Here is a 21,203-nt window from a genome sequence, read left to right on the forward strand (position 1 = left end):
AACATGCTAATGTTTTTAGCACAAGTCTATGGTATTTTACATTGTATAAATTAGCCTAGCGGCTAGCAGACTTTTCCTCTACTCATATGAAGCCAGGAACAATAGCAACATTTAACAAAGGTAACCGCAGATAATTTGGCTCCATTACAACTCACAAGGTTCACTGACAAAACAACTGTCTTATACTAAACACGTTTTCCAAACAAATACAACATGCTAATGTTATTAGCACAAGCCTATGGCATTTTACATTGTGTAAATTAGCCTAGCAGCTAGCAGAGATTTCCTCTGCTCATATGAAGTCAGGATAGATCACACACAAGACTTGAAATGCGTTTTTGTGAAGGCTTTATTGTCTTCACAATTTATTGTTTCTTATAAAATAAAAGTAAATAAAAGCTTCATTTCCACTGAGGGAAATGGCTTCAGCTTACAAAAATAGACAGGAGGTCTGCGTCACAGCAACATGTAGTTACATTTCTGGGGAGGCGCATGTCAGGCTATGGCAAAGTATAAATTCCCCATTACTCATTTATATTAGATTTCTTTATGGAATAGCATAAATTGGGGGCTTCTGAGAAATCTGGCTTTTGGGGCTGGAGCCCCTGAGGCCACCCCTCAGCTCCGCCCCTGCTTTTATGACCCAGCAGTATAACAGGATTACACGGATGCCATAAAATACTCAAAGAACTCTGAAGCTTGTGGGACTGTGCTATTGTGCGCAACCTTTGTGACCTCGCAGGGCTGATATTGGAACATCTGTGACAGAAGTTGGTGCTATGACTGAGTCTTTTGAGAGAGGAAGCTTATGTCCTTGGTTATTTTCCTTCCTCTCCACTGCACTCTTGAGCCTTGCGCTGCTGCTGATGTGTTTTATGTGTGTGTGTGTGTGTGTGTGTGTGTGTGTGCCCGTGTAAGGTACTGTCTTTAATAAAATGTTAAAAAAAAAGGCACTGTGACTGAGGACTCTTGTCAGCTGACGTCAAACGTACAGCTGTAGTTGCTCTGCGCATGCGCTGTGAAGCAAAGGCTCGACGTCGTTTGCTTTGTTGGGACCACAGACTGTACGGGACCATCGATGCTACCACTTTCAGGACTCTGCTGCGTATTGCAAGACATCCAGAGGAATATCCACAGTCTTTTTCAGCTATTAGACATTGTTGTGTTGTTTTGAGTCCACGGACAGGGCTCGTGTCGCCGTGTGTACGCTTCAGACGACCGAAGTGAGGATCCCCTGTATATAAACAAAACGCAGCGAGTTGCTTTTTAAGGTGGCACGTCGGAGACAGCTGCAACAACAAGACTTCGACTATCGCGTGTGAAGTGAGCTAACTTGGTGTTGGCGGCGGTGGCAGCCATGGAAATTAAGATATAGCTTTGTTAGGAGGTGAACTCCAGGACGGGCGCGTGCGAACATGAGAGGAGAGGACGGTTTGTTGTCAGGAAGGCAGCTCATGGCAAGTGAGAGACGGGGTGAACATCCCTGCTGCTGCTGCCCCTATTTGACAGAGGAGGAAGGAGCACTTGCTATCAACAAGGGTGACCTGAGGCCCCCTGGTCATTTGTCCGCCTCTAAGTAGTGGAAAATCAGACTTTGGCACGATATGGAGACGGTGGGGAAATTTGAGTTCAGTCGAAAGGACCTGATAGGACATGGCGCATTTGCTGTCGTCTTCAAAGGCAGACACCGAGAAGTGAGTGTTGCCTTTGTCTGCTATTTCTATCACTATTTAAAAATGTATAATGTACAAAACACATATGACATAAAAAGCCTGTTAAATTGTCCGTAATATGAGACGTGAATCGCGTTTTATGTCCATCTGTTGTATTTGTTTTCATTGTACGGCCTTAAGAGGCCTGCGAGCACAAACAGGATGTTCCCTAAAATAACAGGATAAATACTGTAATGCTTCATAAATGCACACGACACCTCTTCATATTTAATGTCTAATCACTTTGTGAGGGTCTTAAATTATCAGCTGATGATGCACGATCATAATCCTGGCAGATGTAAATGTGGAGCTGTGTTGTTTCCATTGGAGAGCTCCACACTCACACCATTAATGAACATGTTGAAACATGTCTTGCATCTGAAATGAAAGGAGTATAAACTATAATGGCTTTGCAGTAATTTGATAACACACTGGTAATCTAAAATCTGCTGCTGAGACAAATATGAAACATATTAAGGGTGAATGTAGGCCCGCAGTGTCTCTGTTGCTTTATTAGTAAAGTGGTACACAGATCAGTTTCCTCCATTATACAGAGTAATGGCGTCTCATTAACATTTTGCAATACATTTAAATATGCTGTTAGAAAATGCACCCACAAGGAAATTGCATTGCAATAAAGGACATGAATACTCCACCCAGCCAACCCATGTGGGTAGTAAATGGGCTACAAAATGGGCCCAATATGGGATCATACCTGGGTTCCATGATGGCCCTTTGCCACTTGCCCACATGGTTTGGTTTAATCAAGTTGGCCCCACAGGTTATGCTTGGGCTACCTGGGTACGAAGTGGGTTTAGGCCTGAAATGGGCATTTTATCTGAGGCCCACTTGGGTAAACAGACCCATGTGGTGAGTTGGCATGGGGACATTATGCAACCCCTGGACAGTCCCATTTTTCTGTCCATTTACAACCCATATTTATTTATAGGGCTGCAACTATTAGTCGACTAATTGATGACTAATCGACTATTTATTTTCAGAGAAAAGTACTATAAAGGTACCCGAAAATACTCTTATTGCAGCTTCTTACGTTCAGATATTGGCAGCTTTACACACTCTCCCATGATGGTGAATTAAAACCCTTTGGCGTGAGTACGATACAAGACATTAGATGACATAATTTTGGGGATTGGGACAGACAGACTGACATTTTTCAACATTTTAACACATTTTTTGATAGAATGATTAGTCGACTAAACAAAGAAATAATCGTCAGATTAGTCTACCGTGAAAATAATCTTTAGTTGCAGCCCTATTTATTTATTTAACATTAATTTGTATAGGGACAAGTATGTAGCAGACATAAACACCACACACCACCATTTATAGCCTGAGCTAATTTGCAATGTCCGTCCCTAGCTGGGCCTTAAGATACAAAAGTCTCAGCAACAAGAACACAAGTAACAGTGCAAAGTACAAACAACAATAAAAGTACACACAGGACAATACAAGACACAAACTGCAGTACGTAATTAGCACCATAGAATAGGAAGCACCAATACGGGCCCCACATACTGGGTACAAAACTACCTCAGTAACCAGAGCATCTGTCTGATTACAGTCTCAGCAGGTGATAAGCAATCAGTACCAAATTCCATTAGGAAACCTGTCTAACTATCAGCATGAATGAGGGAAGCATGTAACCCATTAGTTATTATGACACCTTAATGTTCAAAGTATTATAAATGTGTTGGCAATTCAACCACTTTCCTGGATGACCTGACCCATACTGACACTTGTAGTACAGACAGCAGATGTTCATATACCATTCAGCATTTGTTTGATCTGCCCCAGGAATGATTTTACATGTAATGTTTCCTTCTAGAAACATGACTGGGAGGTGGCAGTAAAATGCATAAACAAGAAGAACCTGGCCAAATCCCAGACACTGTTGGGGAAAGAGATCAAAATACTTAAGGTAAGGAAGCTCTCAAAGGTACACTTTACCAAGAGTTCACTGGTTTCCAGTCATAAGATTACCATCTATTCTTATTAGAAGGAACATATATATATTAATGTGTATAAGCAAGCATTTGTGTGACTGAGGCCAGATAAGACCTGCACAAAAACAGGCCTCTCTGTCCTCACCAGCACTGGTACATTTCAGAATCACCCTGCTGTCTCTCTTATCAAATGTGTCACCCTGATATTTCACAGTCCTGTTTTATAAATCATTTGGCCAGTGGTGTTGTAATTCAGCATTTTGCTGTTGTGAACATTTTAGTATCTAGAGCTGGAAAGGTGCCATATGTTAGAGTGAAATATGAGCAGTAATGTCAACATGATCATCTTGTTGAATATGCAGATGTTAAAGTGAAAGTAAAGGTTTCCTGCAGACTGTGCAAGTCAAGATGGAAATCTCTTTTAAGTTTAACAGGTAAGAAAAGCACATGCCATCCAAATATTGATTTTATCTGTCATTCTGCAGGAGCTGAAACACGAGAACATTGTTGCATTACTGGACTTTCAGGTATGTAAAGCTGCGCTCATACATGGTATCTAGATCATGTTAGGATAAGGCTGATTGCACAGAGCCAAGGCCTCTGTTTACATACATAATTATCACACCTCTTATTGTCCCAGTTTCCCTGTCAGCCTATTCTCACGAAGTGGAGCAGATGGGTTGCTGGATGCCTGTTCCACATGACCCACTTCTGTTTCGTGCAGCTTTAACAGTTTTGTTTTCCCTGCTTGTTAAATGAAGCCTTGCTACGTTTGTTTGTTCTATGAAAACAGTTTGTTCTATGTTGTTCCAGCGTGTTCTCGTCTGCTCTTCCATGTGCAGCAAATCCTTGTGAAGTTTCAGTAAATACTTCTGCCTTTGTGTTCTCTTTTGCGCTGTCATGTCTCGTGTTTACATTCTGTCTGCAGTCACATGGGCTGTTCCTGCAGGGCGTCTTGAGAAAGGCTTTCTAGGAAGTGTAGTGTCGTAACATTTTGGGCTTAAACTGGGTGTTATGCTCCCAGGCAAACTGTGCAGGTGTACATGTGCAGATATAAATACCAGTATGAACCTCTTAGCTCAGTGCCACGCTTAACAGGTGCTGCATTGTAAGGTAATAAATGAGAACCCGCGGTCGCAGCGATGTTCTCGCCTGTAGCCTAGTAACCAGTTCGAGGCGCACTGTGACACCACCTGCCAGATAATTTAGACTGCACGACCCCCTGCCCTGACACAAATACACCTCTTAGCTCACCAGGGGCCAGATGCATAAAACTCTGTGTGGAGTCACTACTAAGCCTGTGTGTGCACAAAGACAGAAATGTGCATGTACATTGTTTTTGTCGGATTTATAAAGCCCTCTGTGCATGCACCTGATTCTGTTTTATAAATGTCAGTCCTTTTGGGATTGAGCACACATGCACAAGCCTTATTTCTACTCCCTCGGTTGGAGAGTGGATGTAGAAACACACTAAAACACTGTTTGCGTATTGATATGTGTGTCCGCTCAATTACTTGTTGGACCTGTCAATGAGATATACAGCAAAGAAAGTGTCATTTCACCGACCGTATCTTATTGGCAAGCTTCTCGAGCAGTGCCAGCTGTCCTTACGCTTGGCTCTGGATATTTGTAGGATTCGTACCACTAATACATCACATGTTTCTGCTAATCATTATTGCAGTAAAATCTGTATCATCGTTATATTAAACATCAGAGGGATGATCAGTGATTCATTCATAGAGATCATGTTGGAACAGGCTTTAGAAAGTGCTCCACAATCGATCTTTAACAGGGAGATGTTGTCCCAAAAGTGCAAAAATAAAAATCAGTGAACCTGGCAGACAACCTTAAAACCATGTTCCCCCTCTCTTAGCTCATATTCAATCTCCTCCTTATTATTTCACCTGCGGATATCTCTGTTTAAACCATGTGTGTGCCTGGTCTGAAGTCGGCATGAGGTGCACAGACTCTCACTGCACATTCCTCCGGCAAAAGGTGTACACATGGTGTTGTGTTTACACATCGTTGATACATTCGGCCCTAGATTATTCTTAGTGTGTCATCTGATGAGACTGCAGAATTACACAATGATGTGTGCTGCAGGAATGTTGACATACATCCTGTTGCAATACTGTGTCTTTTGTCACACACTGACAAACATTTTCTGGTCTCACTATCCTCTTTCTTTTGATACATTGCTGAGCTAGTTAACTTTTTATCTCACATGAAATCTCATATTTGAAAACAACATGTTAAGTCCGTTGAGAGCAGATGCTGGAGGCTTTATTACCAGGCCTGGAGGTTTGTTTTATTGATTTGAGTTGACCTTTCATCCTCTACCCGTATCTCTTTTTTTGTCAGAGGTCTTAGTCATCCTGCAAAAGAAGATTACAAAAACGTCACAACCAGTGATGCATGCATTCGTATGCTGAGCACTGCTTGCTGCTCCCCAGCACAGTCATTTTGTTACTGTGTTGGCCAATAGGGATTTAACTGCTTTGACCGAGAGCTCTTCATCAGAAGCTATAAGGAAAATATTTTGCTGCCAGTTCTAATGCCTCTGTCCATGCAGAACTCAAAAATATCCCCCTCTCTTATCTGTACACTGGCTCACAGTGGCACATCTGTCTGTGCATTGAGGATAGTCCAAGCTGGCCTTTAAGATTACAGGTTTGTTGTTGGAAAGCAGACAGGATAGATGTTCTGAGCAGGGGATCCTGGTATACAGCCATCTAATTAGGTCAGAAGGAAACTGAGACCACACCAAAGACTGGACACTTGAGAAATGCATTTATTGTGCTTTTTGCATTTTATCTGATTGTCAAAAGTGACTGAAATTAGTTTGAGAGCTTAACAGTCATGCTGTTTTAGATTATCCCACAGTTTACAGGGAAACACTAGTGTGACAGTCACAGCACAAATATATTTAAGTCCCCACTTCTTAACAGGTTTTGAACAAGAGCAAAGGGTGGACGGTTAGATTCACTAGAGATGGCAATCGATTCATGATTAAAGTCATTTTTCAAGCAATGATACCAAACATTCTCTTGTTATAGCTTCACAAATATAAGGGCCTATGGCATTTTACATTGTATAAATTAGCCTAGTAGCTAGCAGACTTTTCCTCGACTCATATGAAGCCAAGGACAACAGCAATATTTAACAAAGGTAACGTTACAAAATTTGGCTCCATTACAACTCACAAGGTTCACTGACAAAACAGCTGTCTCATACTAAACACGTTTCAAAACAAATACAACATGCTAACATTATTAGCACAAGCCTATGGCATTTTACATTGTATGAATTAGCCTAGCAACAAGCAGAGATTTTCTCTGCTCATATGAAGCCATGATATATCCCGAAAATATAAATCCTCGAAGGATAAATCATAAATCAAATGCTATTTTTGTTGAGGCTTTATTGTCTTCACAATTTATTGTTTCTTATCTGTGAAATTAAAGTAAATAAAAGCTTCATTTCCTCTGAGAGAAATTCAGTTTACGGCTCTACATTGACACACGTCAATTCGACACATAAGTATAAATCCTGCATTACTCTTATCATTATAAGAGTATATTTTACAGGTTATAGCCAAACAGTTTATCAAGAAAGTAAATGGCAGATTAAATGACAATGCAAGTAATCATTGAATGAAGCCCTAATGTAATGTTTTATTTATTTGCACACTTTCACTCAGAGAGAAACAAAGGACGCCTGTGTTGTCCTCACTGGGATGCTGCAAGACACACTTGTGAAACAGGACTAGGTACCACGCCAAAAGTGTTTTATAGCAAGTCATATCACGAGATGAGGACAAATCCTAAATGCAACGCCAGTCTTTTTATCTAATAGACGTTTGGTGCCGCACCTCTGTTAGAGAGACAGCCGGTGGAAACCAGATGGTTGTTTCTCTGAAGTGAAACTGGCTGGCTGGCTTGTTGCTGTCCAGCTCGAATAAAGCCAAAGACAACCAATTTCGAAAGGGCTGACTCAGCTGAACTATATAAAACAGTCGGGCCTCTGACTGGTGGATTCAACAAGATACCAAAATGAGGTCAGAGGGAAAGACCGCAGTCATCTGTTGCCATGTGATAAGAGGACTTTTTCACGCAGGCAGCGCCGTGTTTTGTTTTTCTCAACCTGCCTCAGATAGGTTGTGTGAGGATAGTCAAGGACAGATCGAGCTGCTGGAGCTCTAAATGTGCAAAAACAAAAATGATCCAAGCTGTTCGTAAATGAAGCTCTTTGTTGTTTGTTGGTGTTGTTGTGGGAGCTGAGGAGTTAAAGTTTTGTGCAGTTAGCTGCCTCTTGCCGTCTCTCACTTGCTAGTGATTTACCCATAGTTTTATCACGCTGTTGACAGCAGAGGCAGCCATCTGATTCACTAATTGTTTTTGGCTCAGTGTTAATGTAGTAGAATAGATAGTTAGATAGCTGGATAGGTCCAGTATTACTAGATGATTTATGTTGACTACTACTGTGCAATGCTTTTAATGTGGGTTGTTTTTCTCTTCTTATCTCCTGTCTTTCTTTCTTAAGGGTCAAACTGCTATTTGTCTTAAAAGTTCTCCTTTTTTCTGCAACACTAAAGGCAGGCACACTTCACCAACATGAATCACAAGCTTACTTTGCCCCTAAATGATGAGAGAGCGCAGTACCACCTGTTACTTTCTTTGTCCGTCACTGACATGTGTTTGTTTACCCCCACTCTTATCTCTTCTCTCTTTAGGAAACTGCCAGCTCAGTGTACCTGGTAATGGAGGTAAGCTCGCTGTGATGTTTGGCTTTGTTTGCTCAGCGCTGTATTGTCTCAGCCTTCACAGGCAGCTCTGACAGAGCCTGGGCTATAATTAGCCGTGTCCTCAAGCATCAATGGGGGTATATGTCCGCCAGTCAACATCCAAATGCTGCTGTTTTTTTCTGTGGCTTGGTATTATTTCCCTAATGAAGAGGCATAAGTGGAATAATGTTTGTGAATTTTGTAGCTGCTTTGCTAATACTATGGCCTTTAGACTAACTTTGTTGTTCGAGTACCAGGAAACAACACAGAGCTCATATTCAACAGAAATGTTAGTATGGTTTAGCTCTTTCTTCTGACCAGTTTAATGGTCCAGTGTGAAGGATTTAAGGTGGTATATTGACAGAAATGCAATATAAAACAATGAATATGTTTCCCTTAGTGTATAAGTGCCTGAAAAGAAGAATCATTTTGTTTTCATTATCTTAGAATGAACCGTTCATATCTACATAGTAGGGCTGGGCAATATAACAACTATGTACGATACAGTGATACAACACCATCTATATTGATATAGGGTCAAGTTGAGTTATATGACATGTGCAGGTGTGCATCTCCTCTCTCACACTCCCAGCTACGCCTCACTCACTCACAAGCTCTCCAGCAACACTAGGAGCTCGACATTGGTCTATATGTTGCACGTGCTACGCTGAATCAGTCTGTGAGATGACATTACCGCACCACACGTGCAATCCAGCACTGAGCTGCTAGTCTGTGTGTGTGGTGGACCATAGCGCGTGCCGATCTTGGAGATCACATGGAGACAGAGCCTGGATGCAGGCGACAGATGTGTTTAAAAACACATATGGCACTCATAACGTGGACAAAGTGTCTCGCTCCTTCCCTCCCTCAGCCTCTCTGTTGATGCTCTGTCCATAAATAAGATTAATAGCCGAAATGAATAAAAAGATTTTAATCATTTCCCAGCACTAGCTTCATTTGAAAGGCCATGAAAATGACTTTTTAACTCCCCCACAAAGATTTGTGTGTGTTCCAAACTCCAGTAGATTTAGGCCTGCTTGATACTTTTATACTCATGTTGTAGTTTTGTGTCCTGTGCTGCAAACCTTTATATATTGTGCAAGGATAGAAATGTCTCGGCTTGTATATTTGGCAGTGCCATGCATATTGTGGGAGCTATTCAGGGCAGGCGATATCAAATCGGGGCTTGTGTCTCATGTGATCTTGTGATTCTTGCAAATCCAGCTGCCTCTGAAGATAATGTGGTTTGGGCAGACATAAAGGTTGTAAATACAAAAACCTGGAGCACTTGAAAGTGTTGTTCTCGTGCACCTTAAAGCTCACAGTTTGGAAGTATTTTAGCTTTGCTGTTTTGGCTCTTTTGTTTGTAACTCAAGTTTTGTTTCATGTGAGGCAATTTCTTTATTGAATATACAGAACAATTACTGTCATGTGATATACCATTATCACTCACCCCTAATGAATATTGATCATACATGCAAGGCATGGCAAGAGTTGCCTGTCATGCTACCTCTTCTTGTTCTGACAACATAGTTGCCCATTACAGTATTTTAAAGTGCACGTATCATGCTATTTGTATGGATTTTTTCCAGTCTGGTGTTTCTGCTAATGTGTGTCTGTCAGTCACTCACTCTACAGCAGAACACAGCACTTCAAACCAAAAGCTCTGTGCTGGAAATTCACTGTACTTTAAAGTAAAGTGTTTTTTTTATAAACTTGACACATTTGCAGGTCACTTGAGGTCCATTCAGAATGGACCTGTGACTCACTTGGACTGAGACCTACCAGTTGGGAATCACTGATATAAAGCTTGCTCAGACACAATGTCAACATGAAAGTTAGCATGCTAAAATGGCTGGCATTGCTCGCCAGAGGCATCAGATCTCAAAATGCAATGTTTCACATTCAAAATGAATACTGAGAACTGCAGGAAGTGGATCTGGAAATGGTTGGGATTTGAGTCTGAGCAGAAATAGTTGTTTATTTGTATTCTTTATGAGCATCCCCTGAGCTTCCAGTGATTGGTAGCCCACATAAAATAATAAAACAGCTATTAAACATCACAGTATATTAGTGAAAAGTCAGAACAGAGACCTTTGGTAAATGGTGTGTCTGCTTGGAGGATATTATGACGATTCACAGTGTTCAAGTTGTTGAGTGTTTTTCAAAGGAGTTTTAAATGGCTCCAAAGGTCATATGATGTGTAAATCAGAAAAAAACAGTGTTACAGAAGCAGAGCACAGATGTAAAGTAGCTTTAAAGAGATGCAGATACATCTCTCTGACACGTTCCGTTCATTATAATCTCCATTGTTTCGTGCTTATCTCTCCATCTTAGGAGAGGAAATGACTTGGAAATGAGGCAGCCTTTCAGAGCCTCACCTTTCACAGCACACCTCGCCCTTTCCTGGTTTCATTCATATTAATGCTGGGAATGAGAGCAATCTGTAAACATGTCACTCTCCCAGCAAATCGTTTCTCTGATCTCTTTTGCGTCCCAGTCCCCTCAGAGACGGGGTGCTGTCAGGCACTCATTCACTACAGCTACACATCAGGCCTCCATGTTACCTATGTTTTCTAATGTTATTCCTTTTTATCTCCCCCTCTTTCATTTCCCCTCTCTCTTCCTGTCTCTCTGTCTCATCCTAGTACTGCAACGGGGGCGACCTTGCCGACTACTTACACTGTAAGTGCAACAATTCATCTACTAAAAGCTCCAGGTGCTTCTCGGTGGAAAAATCAATTGAACTGATGGTGAAATGTCATCTTTGTTGCTTGATGACAAGAAAGTGAGAGTCCTTGGTCTATGAAAAACAGTCTTTTAATGCCTCTGTCTATTAGCTAAAAGCCAAGATCATAATTCATTACGCTCACAATGTTCAACAGCAAAATAATCTTAAATTTCCTAGAGTCTAAGAATAATGATTGTTGGATAGGAACAGCCAGTGAAGACATCAAATAGTAGAAGTGAAAGGATTATTTTTCAGCTGTGTTAGATCAGCCAAGAAGGTTGAAAGAGTGCAAATAAAAAGGAGCAACTTTACAGTGGAATATACGCCCCAAGGTGGCCATTCAGGTCACAAGTTTTTTTTCACACTTCCTGTATGACCGCAGGAAGCTGCCTTTTATCTGGGGCCCTCAAGACAGAGAGAGATTTGGTGCTTCAGTAAAACCTTGAGAAACTTTGAAGGACCTGAAGCTTAAAATAGACTTTGACTCGCAGTGTAATAAAACCACCTGCTGTCTCCTGTGCTGTACTCCTCAGTCTTCACACATGCTGTATGTGAGACATAGCTACAGTACAGCACTATTTGCAGATATGCTTTTGAGGAAACACTATGCCAGTGTTAATTATGACACACATTTTAAATTTAGTTTTAGTGGCTTACTGAAAACTGTGGTAGATGTAAAGTCACCTTTTTTTCTTTTGTTTTATTCAAGATTTAGTCAGTGAAACTCTTTAGTTTAAGGGTGCTTTCCGACCTAGAGTTGTCTTGCTTTGGTCTGAATCAGGGACTAATTTCGTACAAAGTTGCATAATTGCCTAGAGTTGGTTCGTGTTCTCACGGCAGCATTTACAAGCGGACCAGATCAAATGCCTTGTGCGAGAAAGCTACTCTTGATTGGTCAGAATTTCCATGTGGGAAAAATCCAGGAAGTAAACAAAACGTTGAAGAAGAGTACACTTGCAAGATAAATGTGACACTTTCTAATGTCACAATGGAGGGACAACTACGCAGGTTGATTTTAGCGCTGCTCATTGTGGACTATATTGCTGTCATTGTTCATTTTAGTCAAACCATACAGTTTGAAAACGAGGCGCGGCCCCAACTAGAAAACAATGTTTTGATAGGCAGTACAGGAGGAGGTGCACATTAATAATCCTCCAGGACTGTAACATGCTCATGTTTAACCCAAACAATGTGTCATGTGACTGCAGTTGGTTCGGATCAAGGTCGGAACACGTTCTCACAACAAACGAATCGCACCAGAGTTCGTTTGTAACCAGACCGAGACCACCTCTTCAAGAAGGACTCGGTCTGGCTGCGTTCAAACAAAGAAACAGCACTTAGGGGACAAAAGACCTTGAGTTCGATAGAACCAAACCAAACAGGGCTGGTGTGAAAGCACCCTTAGTCTAATTTTAGTCAGTGTTTTAGTTGTAATTTTCTCAGACAGCTTCATGATGCTCTAATGGATTTTGCTGAAGGATATTTGTCCTGGCTGTAAAAATCCCAAGCGCACCTTGAACTATCATATCATCTAAAAATTTATGTCTAGAGTTACTTCTATTGCTTCTACTTCATTTCCCTTATATTACTGAGGTCTTCTGCTACATTCAGGGCCATAGTTTATTCAGCAGAGCTCCAATTTAATAAATCAGCAGTTATAAAAAATGTGTAAACTCGTTGTTAAGGCAGACTTTAATTAATACTGAATAATGTTAAATGATAGCCGAATGAGTTAGTGTCAGATTATGAGTGATAAGAAATCATAAATCATCTCAGAAGGAGTAGATATTTATCGCAACCTAGCTTGGCTGCGTTAAATTTAACAATTTGTTAATGGAGCATAGCAAGCCAGTCACTAATGGGACTGGATAAAAAGGAGATCAGTCAGTGCTTTGAGATCGCTGCGGTGATCTAAGTAAGGTTTGTTAGCCAGAACAGAGACAGCTATTTTGTACTTTTGTTGTTAGTACGTTTTTGTTTTAGTCATGAAATAAAATGGTGTCAACGAACACTTATTGTCAAAATGTCCGTTGACAAACTGAGAAAAACGTGTTGTTAAAATAAAGTTTACAATTCTGCCCAGGTTTGCCACATTTCATGAATGCAGGGCTCTCAGTAACAAGTACACTAAACTCGCCTTGTCTCTCAGAGTGGGCAGGATGGGAAATAAGACGTCAGCCGTTTGCTGACTAATTTTAACTGGAGCTGCTAACTTTGTCTGCCAAGTACCCAGAGTCAGAGGATCTGCTCTATTTAAAGCCTCTGCCCGCCTGTTGAAAAAGAGTTTTTGGATCCACTTTCCACTGTGGTCAATGACGAAAACTTTTTTTTTTTTTTCCTGGCCCAAGTCAAGCCTGAGCCTGGCTTTAAAAATCCGTTGTCAGGGAGGTGGAGCCAGAGAGAAATTCAAGACAAGGGAGGGACTCACACATAGGACCATACTGTAACACCATGACATGAGTGAGGTGATTGGAGGGGAGGAAGAGACAGGAAACAGAAGGGGGCCGTGGGGTGATGTGTCTCAGATATTTTTAGAGGTTAAGTGAGGTGTTGTGTAACATGATCTAACTCCAGGATTTGCATAGATATGGAAATCAAGAGAAGAGGGTCATTCAGTCCCTGTCTCACTCCTCTACCCCCCACCCTGTGTCCCACATCACAAGTTAATCATTAAATCACCTAGTGCACCTTGTTTACCAAAGTGAACTTGTGGTTAATTAACCTTGTTTCTCCGCAGCTAAAGGCACGCTGAGTGAGGACACCATTCGGGTTTTCCTGCAGCAGATTGCAGGGGCCATGAGGGTCCTACAGGGCAAAGGCATCATCCACAGGGACCTCAAGCCCCAGAACATCCTGCTCTCCTACCCACCAGGACGCAAGTCACACTCAAACAACACCTGCATCAAGATTGGTAGGTTTGATGGTGAGCACATGATGTGATGGCATCTGTGCTTTAGGGCTGCAGCTAGGGATTATTTTCATTATCAATTAACATGCCCAGTATTTTCTCGATTAATCGTTTTGTCAATGAAATGACAGAATAGTATATTTCATCCAACCAACAGTCCAGTTATCCAAAGATACTCTGTTAATTATCATGTATGACAAAGACAAGCATAAAATTATATTTATTGTAAAACATAAATAAAGCTAGAGATGGTCGTCCACTAATCGGAACATCAGCGGTTCGATTCCCGGCTCCTCCAGTGTGCATGTTGAAGTATCCTTAACTGAGTAGCAGGTGGAACTTGAATGGTAGCCTTGGCCACCAGTGTATGGACATGTGTGAGTCAATGGGTGAATGTGACTCGTAGTATAAAAAATTACTAAAACTATTATTTCATTATTGAAATAGTTGCCAATAAATTTTCTGTCGATTGAATCATCCAGTGGTTTTCAAACTTTTTCTGCCCAAGGCACACCAAAGGGCAAGCCAAAATCTCAAGGCACACCTGTATTTATATCTGTGCACAACAGCCTCGATAACGTGTTATCACTTATCACAATGTAAATGTGTGTTTTCTTTACTAATATCAAATAAGAATTGACAACTAACCATTACTCATGAAATGTTTATGGATGGTGGTGCAGTGGTTAGCACTGTCGCCTCAGCAAAAGGGTTCCTGGTTCGAACCCACTGTGGAGCCCTTCTGTGCGGAGTCTGCATGTTCTCCTTGTATCAGCGTGGGTTTACTCCGGGTACTCCAGCTTCCTCCCACAGTCCAAGGACATGCAGGTTAACTGGTGACTCTAAATGGTCCGTAGGTGCGAATGTGAGTGTGAGTCTGTCTCTATGTGTCAGCCCTATGATAGTCTGGTGACTTGTCCAAGGTGTACCACACCTCTTGCCCAGTGTCAGCTGGGATAGGCTCCAGCACATCTATGACCCCTAACAGGACGAGCTGTTATGGAAAATGAATGAATGAATGAAAGTCACAACTTCTCACAGAAAATGGCAGATACTTAAATAGTACAGTGCAAATCATTTCAGTAAAGTAATTTAACAGACATTTCTGCAGTCTGAAAAAGGTGTAGGCTGAAGCTACAGGATTAGGAAACGGAAGGTGCCCAACATACTGATTGTACAGGCCCAGCTGAATATTCATTTCTTGAGATTTTTTAATATCAAACTTTTCTTTTTAAACAGAGCAGTGCTTGTTCTAACCCAGTTTTATCAATTGATTAATGTGTCCAAACAAATATATAAAGTTAATCAGAAATTAAAAGAGCAAAGCAGCTTGTGGTTGTACTTTGGGATTTAACAGGAAACAGGAAAACACCAGAACCCTCTACAGGACCAAAAAACTAATTGAATCTCATGAAGCAGCGTAAAATCCCTGCGCTCTAATCAAGCTCTTTATGGACAGTTTTATTGCAACAGGACCTAATAATGATTTCCCAAAGGTAATAGATTCCACCAAGATTACTAGGCTAAACGGGTTAGAGGAAATTTATCAGAATATATACAGAGTTTCACATTTTCCCTGAGCTGTGTTGGTCGTCTTCTTCTGATAAAACCAAGAACAAATAGCAAGAATTAAAGAAGCTATTCAGAGATATATAATGTACGCATGTGTCTCATCACTTTTGAGTTTGGCTTGTTTGACCATGACCAGTGTTGTGTGTTTAATAACAAGTTATCTAATGGAAAGTGTCATGACCAAGTAGTGAAAGCAAGTGTGTGTTGTTTAGCTGTTTGGAAACTCTGCTAATCCTTAAGCCTATTAATTCTTGTTCCTCTGGAGAGAATTGATTGCCCTGTGGGAGTGAAGTCTGCGGCTCTCAGTCACTGCAGAACGTTATTATCCTCACTGCTCTGGGAAAACTTGCACAGTCTCACTAACAAACAGACTGTCCACACACACACATATACACTCACTGTACCCACAGAGATGCAGGTAGTGACACACGAGCACATCCGCAGTGACAGAGGGATTACTGAAAAATGATTTTGTTGACTTGTTAAGCTGGCTGTGTGCTCAGGGATATTAGGTATCATTTGATAAGCTGATGTTTTAAAATTTAATAACATGAGTAATATAATGAGCACACAGAAACTGTTTGGACTATTTTTATTATCTGCGTGCTCGACAGTAGAGGAAGCTCAACAGGACTTTTTTGATTGGCAAGTGTTGTATGAAGCCAGAACTCCCTGGGGGGGCTGAACTCCACTGTGATAATGCTGCACTGTCATTGTAGCTGTCATCACGGTGAAGATCTCCATCTCAGCTATTATCACCTCCGCTAAGGAGGTGATAATAGCGGTTATGTTTTTGGTTGTTTGTCTGTCAGCAGGATAACCAAAAATCAACGGGCCAAGGAGGAAGCCATTACATTTTTAGCGGGCTCAAATCAGGGGGCGGATATAGAAATAGTTTTTTCCTTTTGTTAACATTGTGAGATAGAGCATTTGACCTTGGTGGAGGTCTGCACTCTCTATATTGTATAGTTTTATTGGTTTTAAGAAGCGATAAACCGTTCAGTCGGGAACCTGCAGCAGGCAAAATGCATTTTAGAGAGCACTATGGATTCCTCTTCAACCATCTGCAGTCTTCCTCTGGGAAGTTCTGTTGTATTTTTTTCCTCGTTTCATCAGTTTGTGAGTCTCACCATCTGCACATTTCCTCTCCACAGCGGACTTTGGCTTTGCCAGGTACCTTCAGAACAACATGATGGCGGCAACACTCTGTGGGTCCCCCATGTACATGGTAAGCACTCTTTGGAGGTTTTCAGAGATATGATGGAAAATAATTGTCAGCGTACTCAAATGTTTTGCCCAAGCAAATTCAGATGTGATGATGTATGTGTTTTCACTCAGACCAAAGGTTAGCAGGCCGTTATGAGGAGAGAACGTTTAGTAATTTTTAGTGAAATAAAATAAGGATGCTATAAATTTGCATTTACATTGATTTATTTAGATATTCACCCTCTGTTAGAATTTCATATTTAACCCTCTGTGCTTTTTGTATTTTATATTTTCTAGCATTCCTTATTCAATACAGTCTTTACTTTTTACTTTGAAGCACCACTGGTATATATTTATTTATTTATTCATAGCAAAGAATGAATCACTTCTGCACTGCTCTTACACTTGAATTTAATCAGCATACATTGCAATATCTGCACTATCAACCACAAATTTGTATAACCATCATAAGCATATCTACTGTAGTGATTCTCTGTAGCAATCCTGGGACTTGACCCTTCACTGCTGTGTGTTTTTCTTCTTATGTTTTTATTCTTTTGACCTATTTTTTCTATCCATATTTGTATCTGTGTCTTTGTATGTGATGTGTCATGTGCGGGATTGATGAAGTATAAAACATGTCTGAGAAAATGCCATATTTTGATCACCAGTCAACCCAAACTTGATGATGGCTCATTTGTTTCTGTGGTCATTGTTCATGAGAATCAGCAGAGCTTGTTCTTTTGATTTTACAGTGCTAGCTGAACACCGTCTCTTGACCGAAATGTGTCATCATGGTCTCACTGTTTTGTCCTCTCCAGGCTCCTGAGGTCATCATGTCCCAGAACTACGATGCTAAGGCAGACTTGTGGAGTATAGGGACCATAGTGTTTCAGTGTCTGACGGGGAAGGCTCCTTTTCAGGTAAAACTCTATTGAAATGCATGTTTATTTGCAGTATGACCTGCTTGACACATAGTCACCTCAACTCAACTCAAATTTATTTATGAAACACATTTAAAACAACTCATGCTGACCGAAGTGCTTTACAAAAGGAATAAAATGCTAAAAACACATACATACGAGGAGGCGACATAACTGTCGGATACACAGCTCACACAACTAAGGCACTTGTCAGAGAAAGCCACATCAGGGGGACTCAAACGCTAATTAATAAAAGCCATTTTGAGCCTGGACTTAAAAGAGTCAATGGAGGAGTCAGACACAGCAATGGCACCATCACCCCTGAGCTTAAGTCTGGAGCGTAGGACCACCAGGAGCCCCAGGGCAGCTGACCTGAGGGACATGGGGATAGAATAGGGGGTTGGGAGTTCTGTGATGTAGGATGGGGCCGGGCCATTAAGGGCTTTGTACACAACCAGGAGAACCTTAAAGTCAAATCTGAACTTTACAGGCAGCCAGTGGAGAGAGGCTAAGACAGGTGAGGAGCCTGGTAGCGGGGAGCCAAACTGGGGTGAGCCAGTATTGAAGCTCCACAGACCAACAACCAAATCATTATTTATAGTTCATCAATCATGTTAAAGTTAAAAAAAGAAAAATATCTGGATTATTTTATGGCCTTTACATGTTATCTGTTTTGCCAGGTTAGGGATATGTGAACAATATGTGCATACGTTTGCTTGTCATTTTGCACAAGATAATGAAATTGAAGCAAAAAAATGAATGTGATTAAAGTGATGGAAAACATGCAGTAATTTAAAATAGTAATAAGAAAACAAAACCATTGCTGAATGATCCTTTAACAGGTTTTCTCTCCTTCAGTCTGTTTGCTGCAAGTTGTCAAACAGCCTGTCCCCTCTCTCCAGATCATGTGAAAGATGAGCTAGAAACCACAAACCCAGCAATTTGTCTCAGCTAGCTTGAATGATGCTGCGACAGATGAAACACATAACGTCTCGCAAACTATCTAAACAGGTCCAGCAGCATTTCTGGCACTACCAGAGAAGCTTCACTCTTTGCTTCATCAACAGACTCGTTAAAACATGTGGTATTGTGTCATTACACAAGAAACTCAAGTCAGACGCTGATAAAGGAATATTTCACCCATAAATGGCCATTTGCATATCAATAACTATACATATGTTCCACACAGTCGACACTACTGAGGAGAAACAAACAGAACATCAAATAAATCAGTACTATGCAGAAACACAGCAGCCACAGCACAGTCATGATTTATATAGCACCAAATCTTTTTGTCAGTAACCCACATTTAAGTTTCTTTTTGTTTTGGAACAAGGACATAGAGTCAGTTAAAAAGTTCAAGTTCATGTTCCACATTGAAATGCAAACAGTCATTTCGGGGGTGAATTGTTCGTATAATGACATGCTACAGTATGTGTGATGGCAGCATACTGTGCCATAAAAATGTATGCAATTTTAGTATGAAAGGGTTGTTTGGCTGTGTGTGTACATGCACACATAAACATCTTTCTCTCTGACTTTCTTTAGGCGAGCAGTCCCCAGGACCTCCGGCTGTTCTATGAGAAAAACAAGACTCTCAGCCCCAAGTAAGGAGTGACTGTGAGAAGACAGCATGTTTAGTGTATATGTGATAAACTGATGTTACGGTAAAAGATTGAAAATCACTGTGAAGTTCATCATTTTGTTTTGCACCTGATTTTGCTCACAAGAAACAAAAAAACTTTGTTGAAATTGTCTCTGTGTTGCTACGGTGCTTTTAAAACCTTATATTTCGATCAGTCACCAAAAGTGATCTTCCACAGAGATGCTGCAAGTTAGAGCCATGCCAGCTGGGTTGTTTTAACGCTTTAACAGCTGTTGATTTACAACATTGTCAGAGATGACAAGCCTTCAGTAAAACCCAAACAACCTTTTCTTTTACAACACGATGTGTGTAAAGGTTTTACATTTCAGTTTATCACAGCTGCCTGATGAGACCACACTAACTGTGAAAGACGTCATATATTTTCATGTGTTGGTTCCAATTTAAACAGGGAGAGTAAACCAAGTGAAGGTGAAAGTGTTTCTGTATCTGTATTAGCGTTATTCTGTTGTATTTCTTGACCTTTAATCATGTTTTATTTTCTGCACAGCAGCACACACTGACTGTGGCGTTATTTGTTCGCAGCATTCCCAGAGAGACTTCGAGCCATTTGAGGCACCTGCTGCTGGGGCTGCTGCAGCGCAACCACAAGGACCGCATGGACTTTGGTGAGTGAAAAAGCACAGTAAAATGAATCGAACAGCTGACCAGATGGTGTAGATGCAGACCTGATACTGATAACTTACTGATATAGCTTTTCATAAACAGATACTAGTCACATTACACAGACAGCAGATGCATAAAATCTTCCCATGAATGTCATGTGTCACTGCCTCCTATTAATTATATTTCTTCTCGTGTTGTTTGTAGATGAGTTCTTTTGTCATCCATTCCTGGAGGCTAGCTCATCCATGAAAAAGAGTAAGTAAAAATAAACAACACACTTATTAATAGAGCTTGGTTGGACAAAGGTCCGTAATACATGAGTGCAAGCCTGTGCTGTATTGTATTATGTTGTATATATACATCTGAACTCGAATAGCTAATCAGCCAATCACATAGCAGCAACTCAGTGCATTTAGGCATGTAGACATGGTCAAGACGACCTGCTGAAGTTCAAACCGAGCATCATAACAGAGAAGAAAGGTGATTTAAGTGACTTTAAACGTGGCATGGTTGTTGGTGCCAGACAGGCTGGTCTGTCAGAAACTGCTGATCTACTGGGATTTTCACACACAACCATCTCTAGGGTTTACAGAGGATGGTCCAATGAAGAGAAAATATCCATTGAGCAGCAGTTCTCTGTGTGAAAATGCCTTGTTGATGCCAGAGGTCAGAGGAGAATGGCCAGACTGGTTCAAGATGATAGAAAGGCAACAGTAACTCATTTAGTACCAACTGAGCATGGTTTAAACACCACAGCCTACCTGAGTATTGTTGCTGACCGTGTCCATCCCTTTATGACCACAGTGTACCCATCTTCTGATGGCTACTTCCAGCAGGATAACGCACCATGTCACAAAGCTCACATCATCTCAAACTGGTTTCTTGAACATGACAATGAGTTCACTGTACTCCAATGGCCTCCACAGTCACCTGATCTCAATCCAATAGAGCACCTTTGGGATGTGGTGGAACAGGAGATTCATATCATGGATGTGCAGCTGACAAATCTGCAGCAACTGTGTGATGCTGTCATGTCAATATGGACCAGCATCTCTGAGGAATGTTTCCAGCACCTTGTTGAATCTATGCCACCAAGAATTAAGGCAGTTCTGAAGGCAAAAGGGGTCCAACCTGG

At 41.1% G+C, this 21,203-nt stretch overlaps 1 protein-coding gene across 2 annotated transcripts in view; it reads left to right on the forward strand.

Annotated features, from left to right (window-relative positions):
- Positions 1-1,019: 1,019 nt before the first annotated feature.
- The window catches only part of ulk1b (unc-51 like autophagy activating kinase 1), a 33,956-nt gene continuing 13,772 nt past the window's right edge, over positions 1,020-21,203 (forward strand). For both annotated transcript variants that reach the window (XM_049604224.1, XM_049604225.1), the window contains exons 1-11: positions 1,020-1,694; positions 3,559-3,651; positions 4,162-4,203; positions 8,409-8,441; positions 11,108-11,144; positions 13,928-14,101; positions 16,825-16,898; positions 17,698-17,799; positions 19,348-19,406; positions 19,988-20,070; positions 20,273-20,323. In XM_049604224.1, the coding sequence (XP_049460181.1) occupies positions 1,605-1,694; positions 3,559-3,651; positions 4,162-4,203; positions 8,409-8,441; positions 11,108-11,144; positions 13,928-14,101; positions 16,825-16,898; positions 17,698-17,799; positions 19,348-19,406; positions 19,988-20,070; positions 20,273-20,323 (838 nt within the window). In that variant the 5' untranslated portion in view covers positions 1,020-1,604. The remainder of the gene's footprint in view (positions 1,695-3,558; positions 3,652-4,161; positions 4,204-8,408; positions 8,442-11,107; positions 11,145-13,927; positions 14,102-16,824; positions 16,899-17,697; positions 17,800-19,347; positions 19,407-19,987; positions 20,071-20,272; positions 20,324-21,203) is intronic.

The sequence above is a fragment of the Epinephelus fuscoguttatus genome, linkage group LG18, assembly GCF_011397635.1.
Source record: "Epinephelus fuscoguttatus linkage group LG18, E.fuscoguttatus.final_Chr_v1".
NCBI classification, from domain to species: Eukaryota; Metazoa; Chordata; class Actinopteri; order Perciformes; family Serranidae; genus Epinephelus; species Epinephelus fuscoguttatus.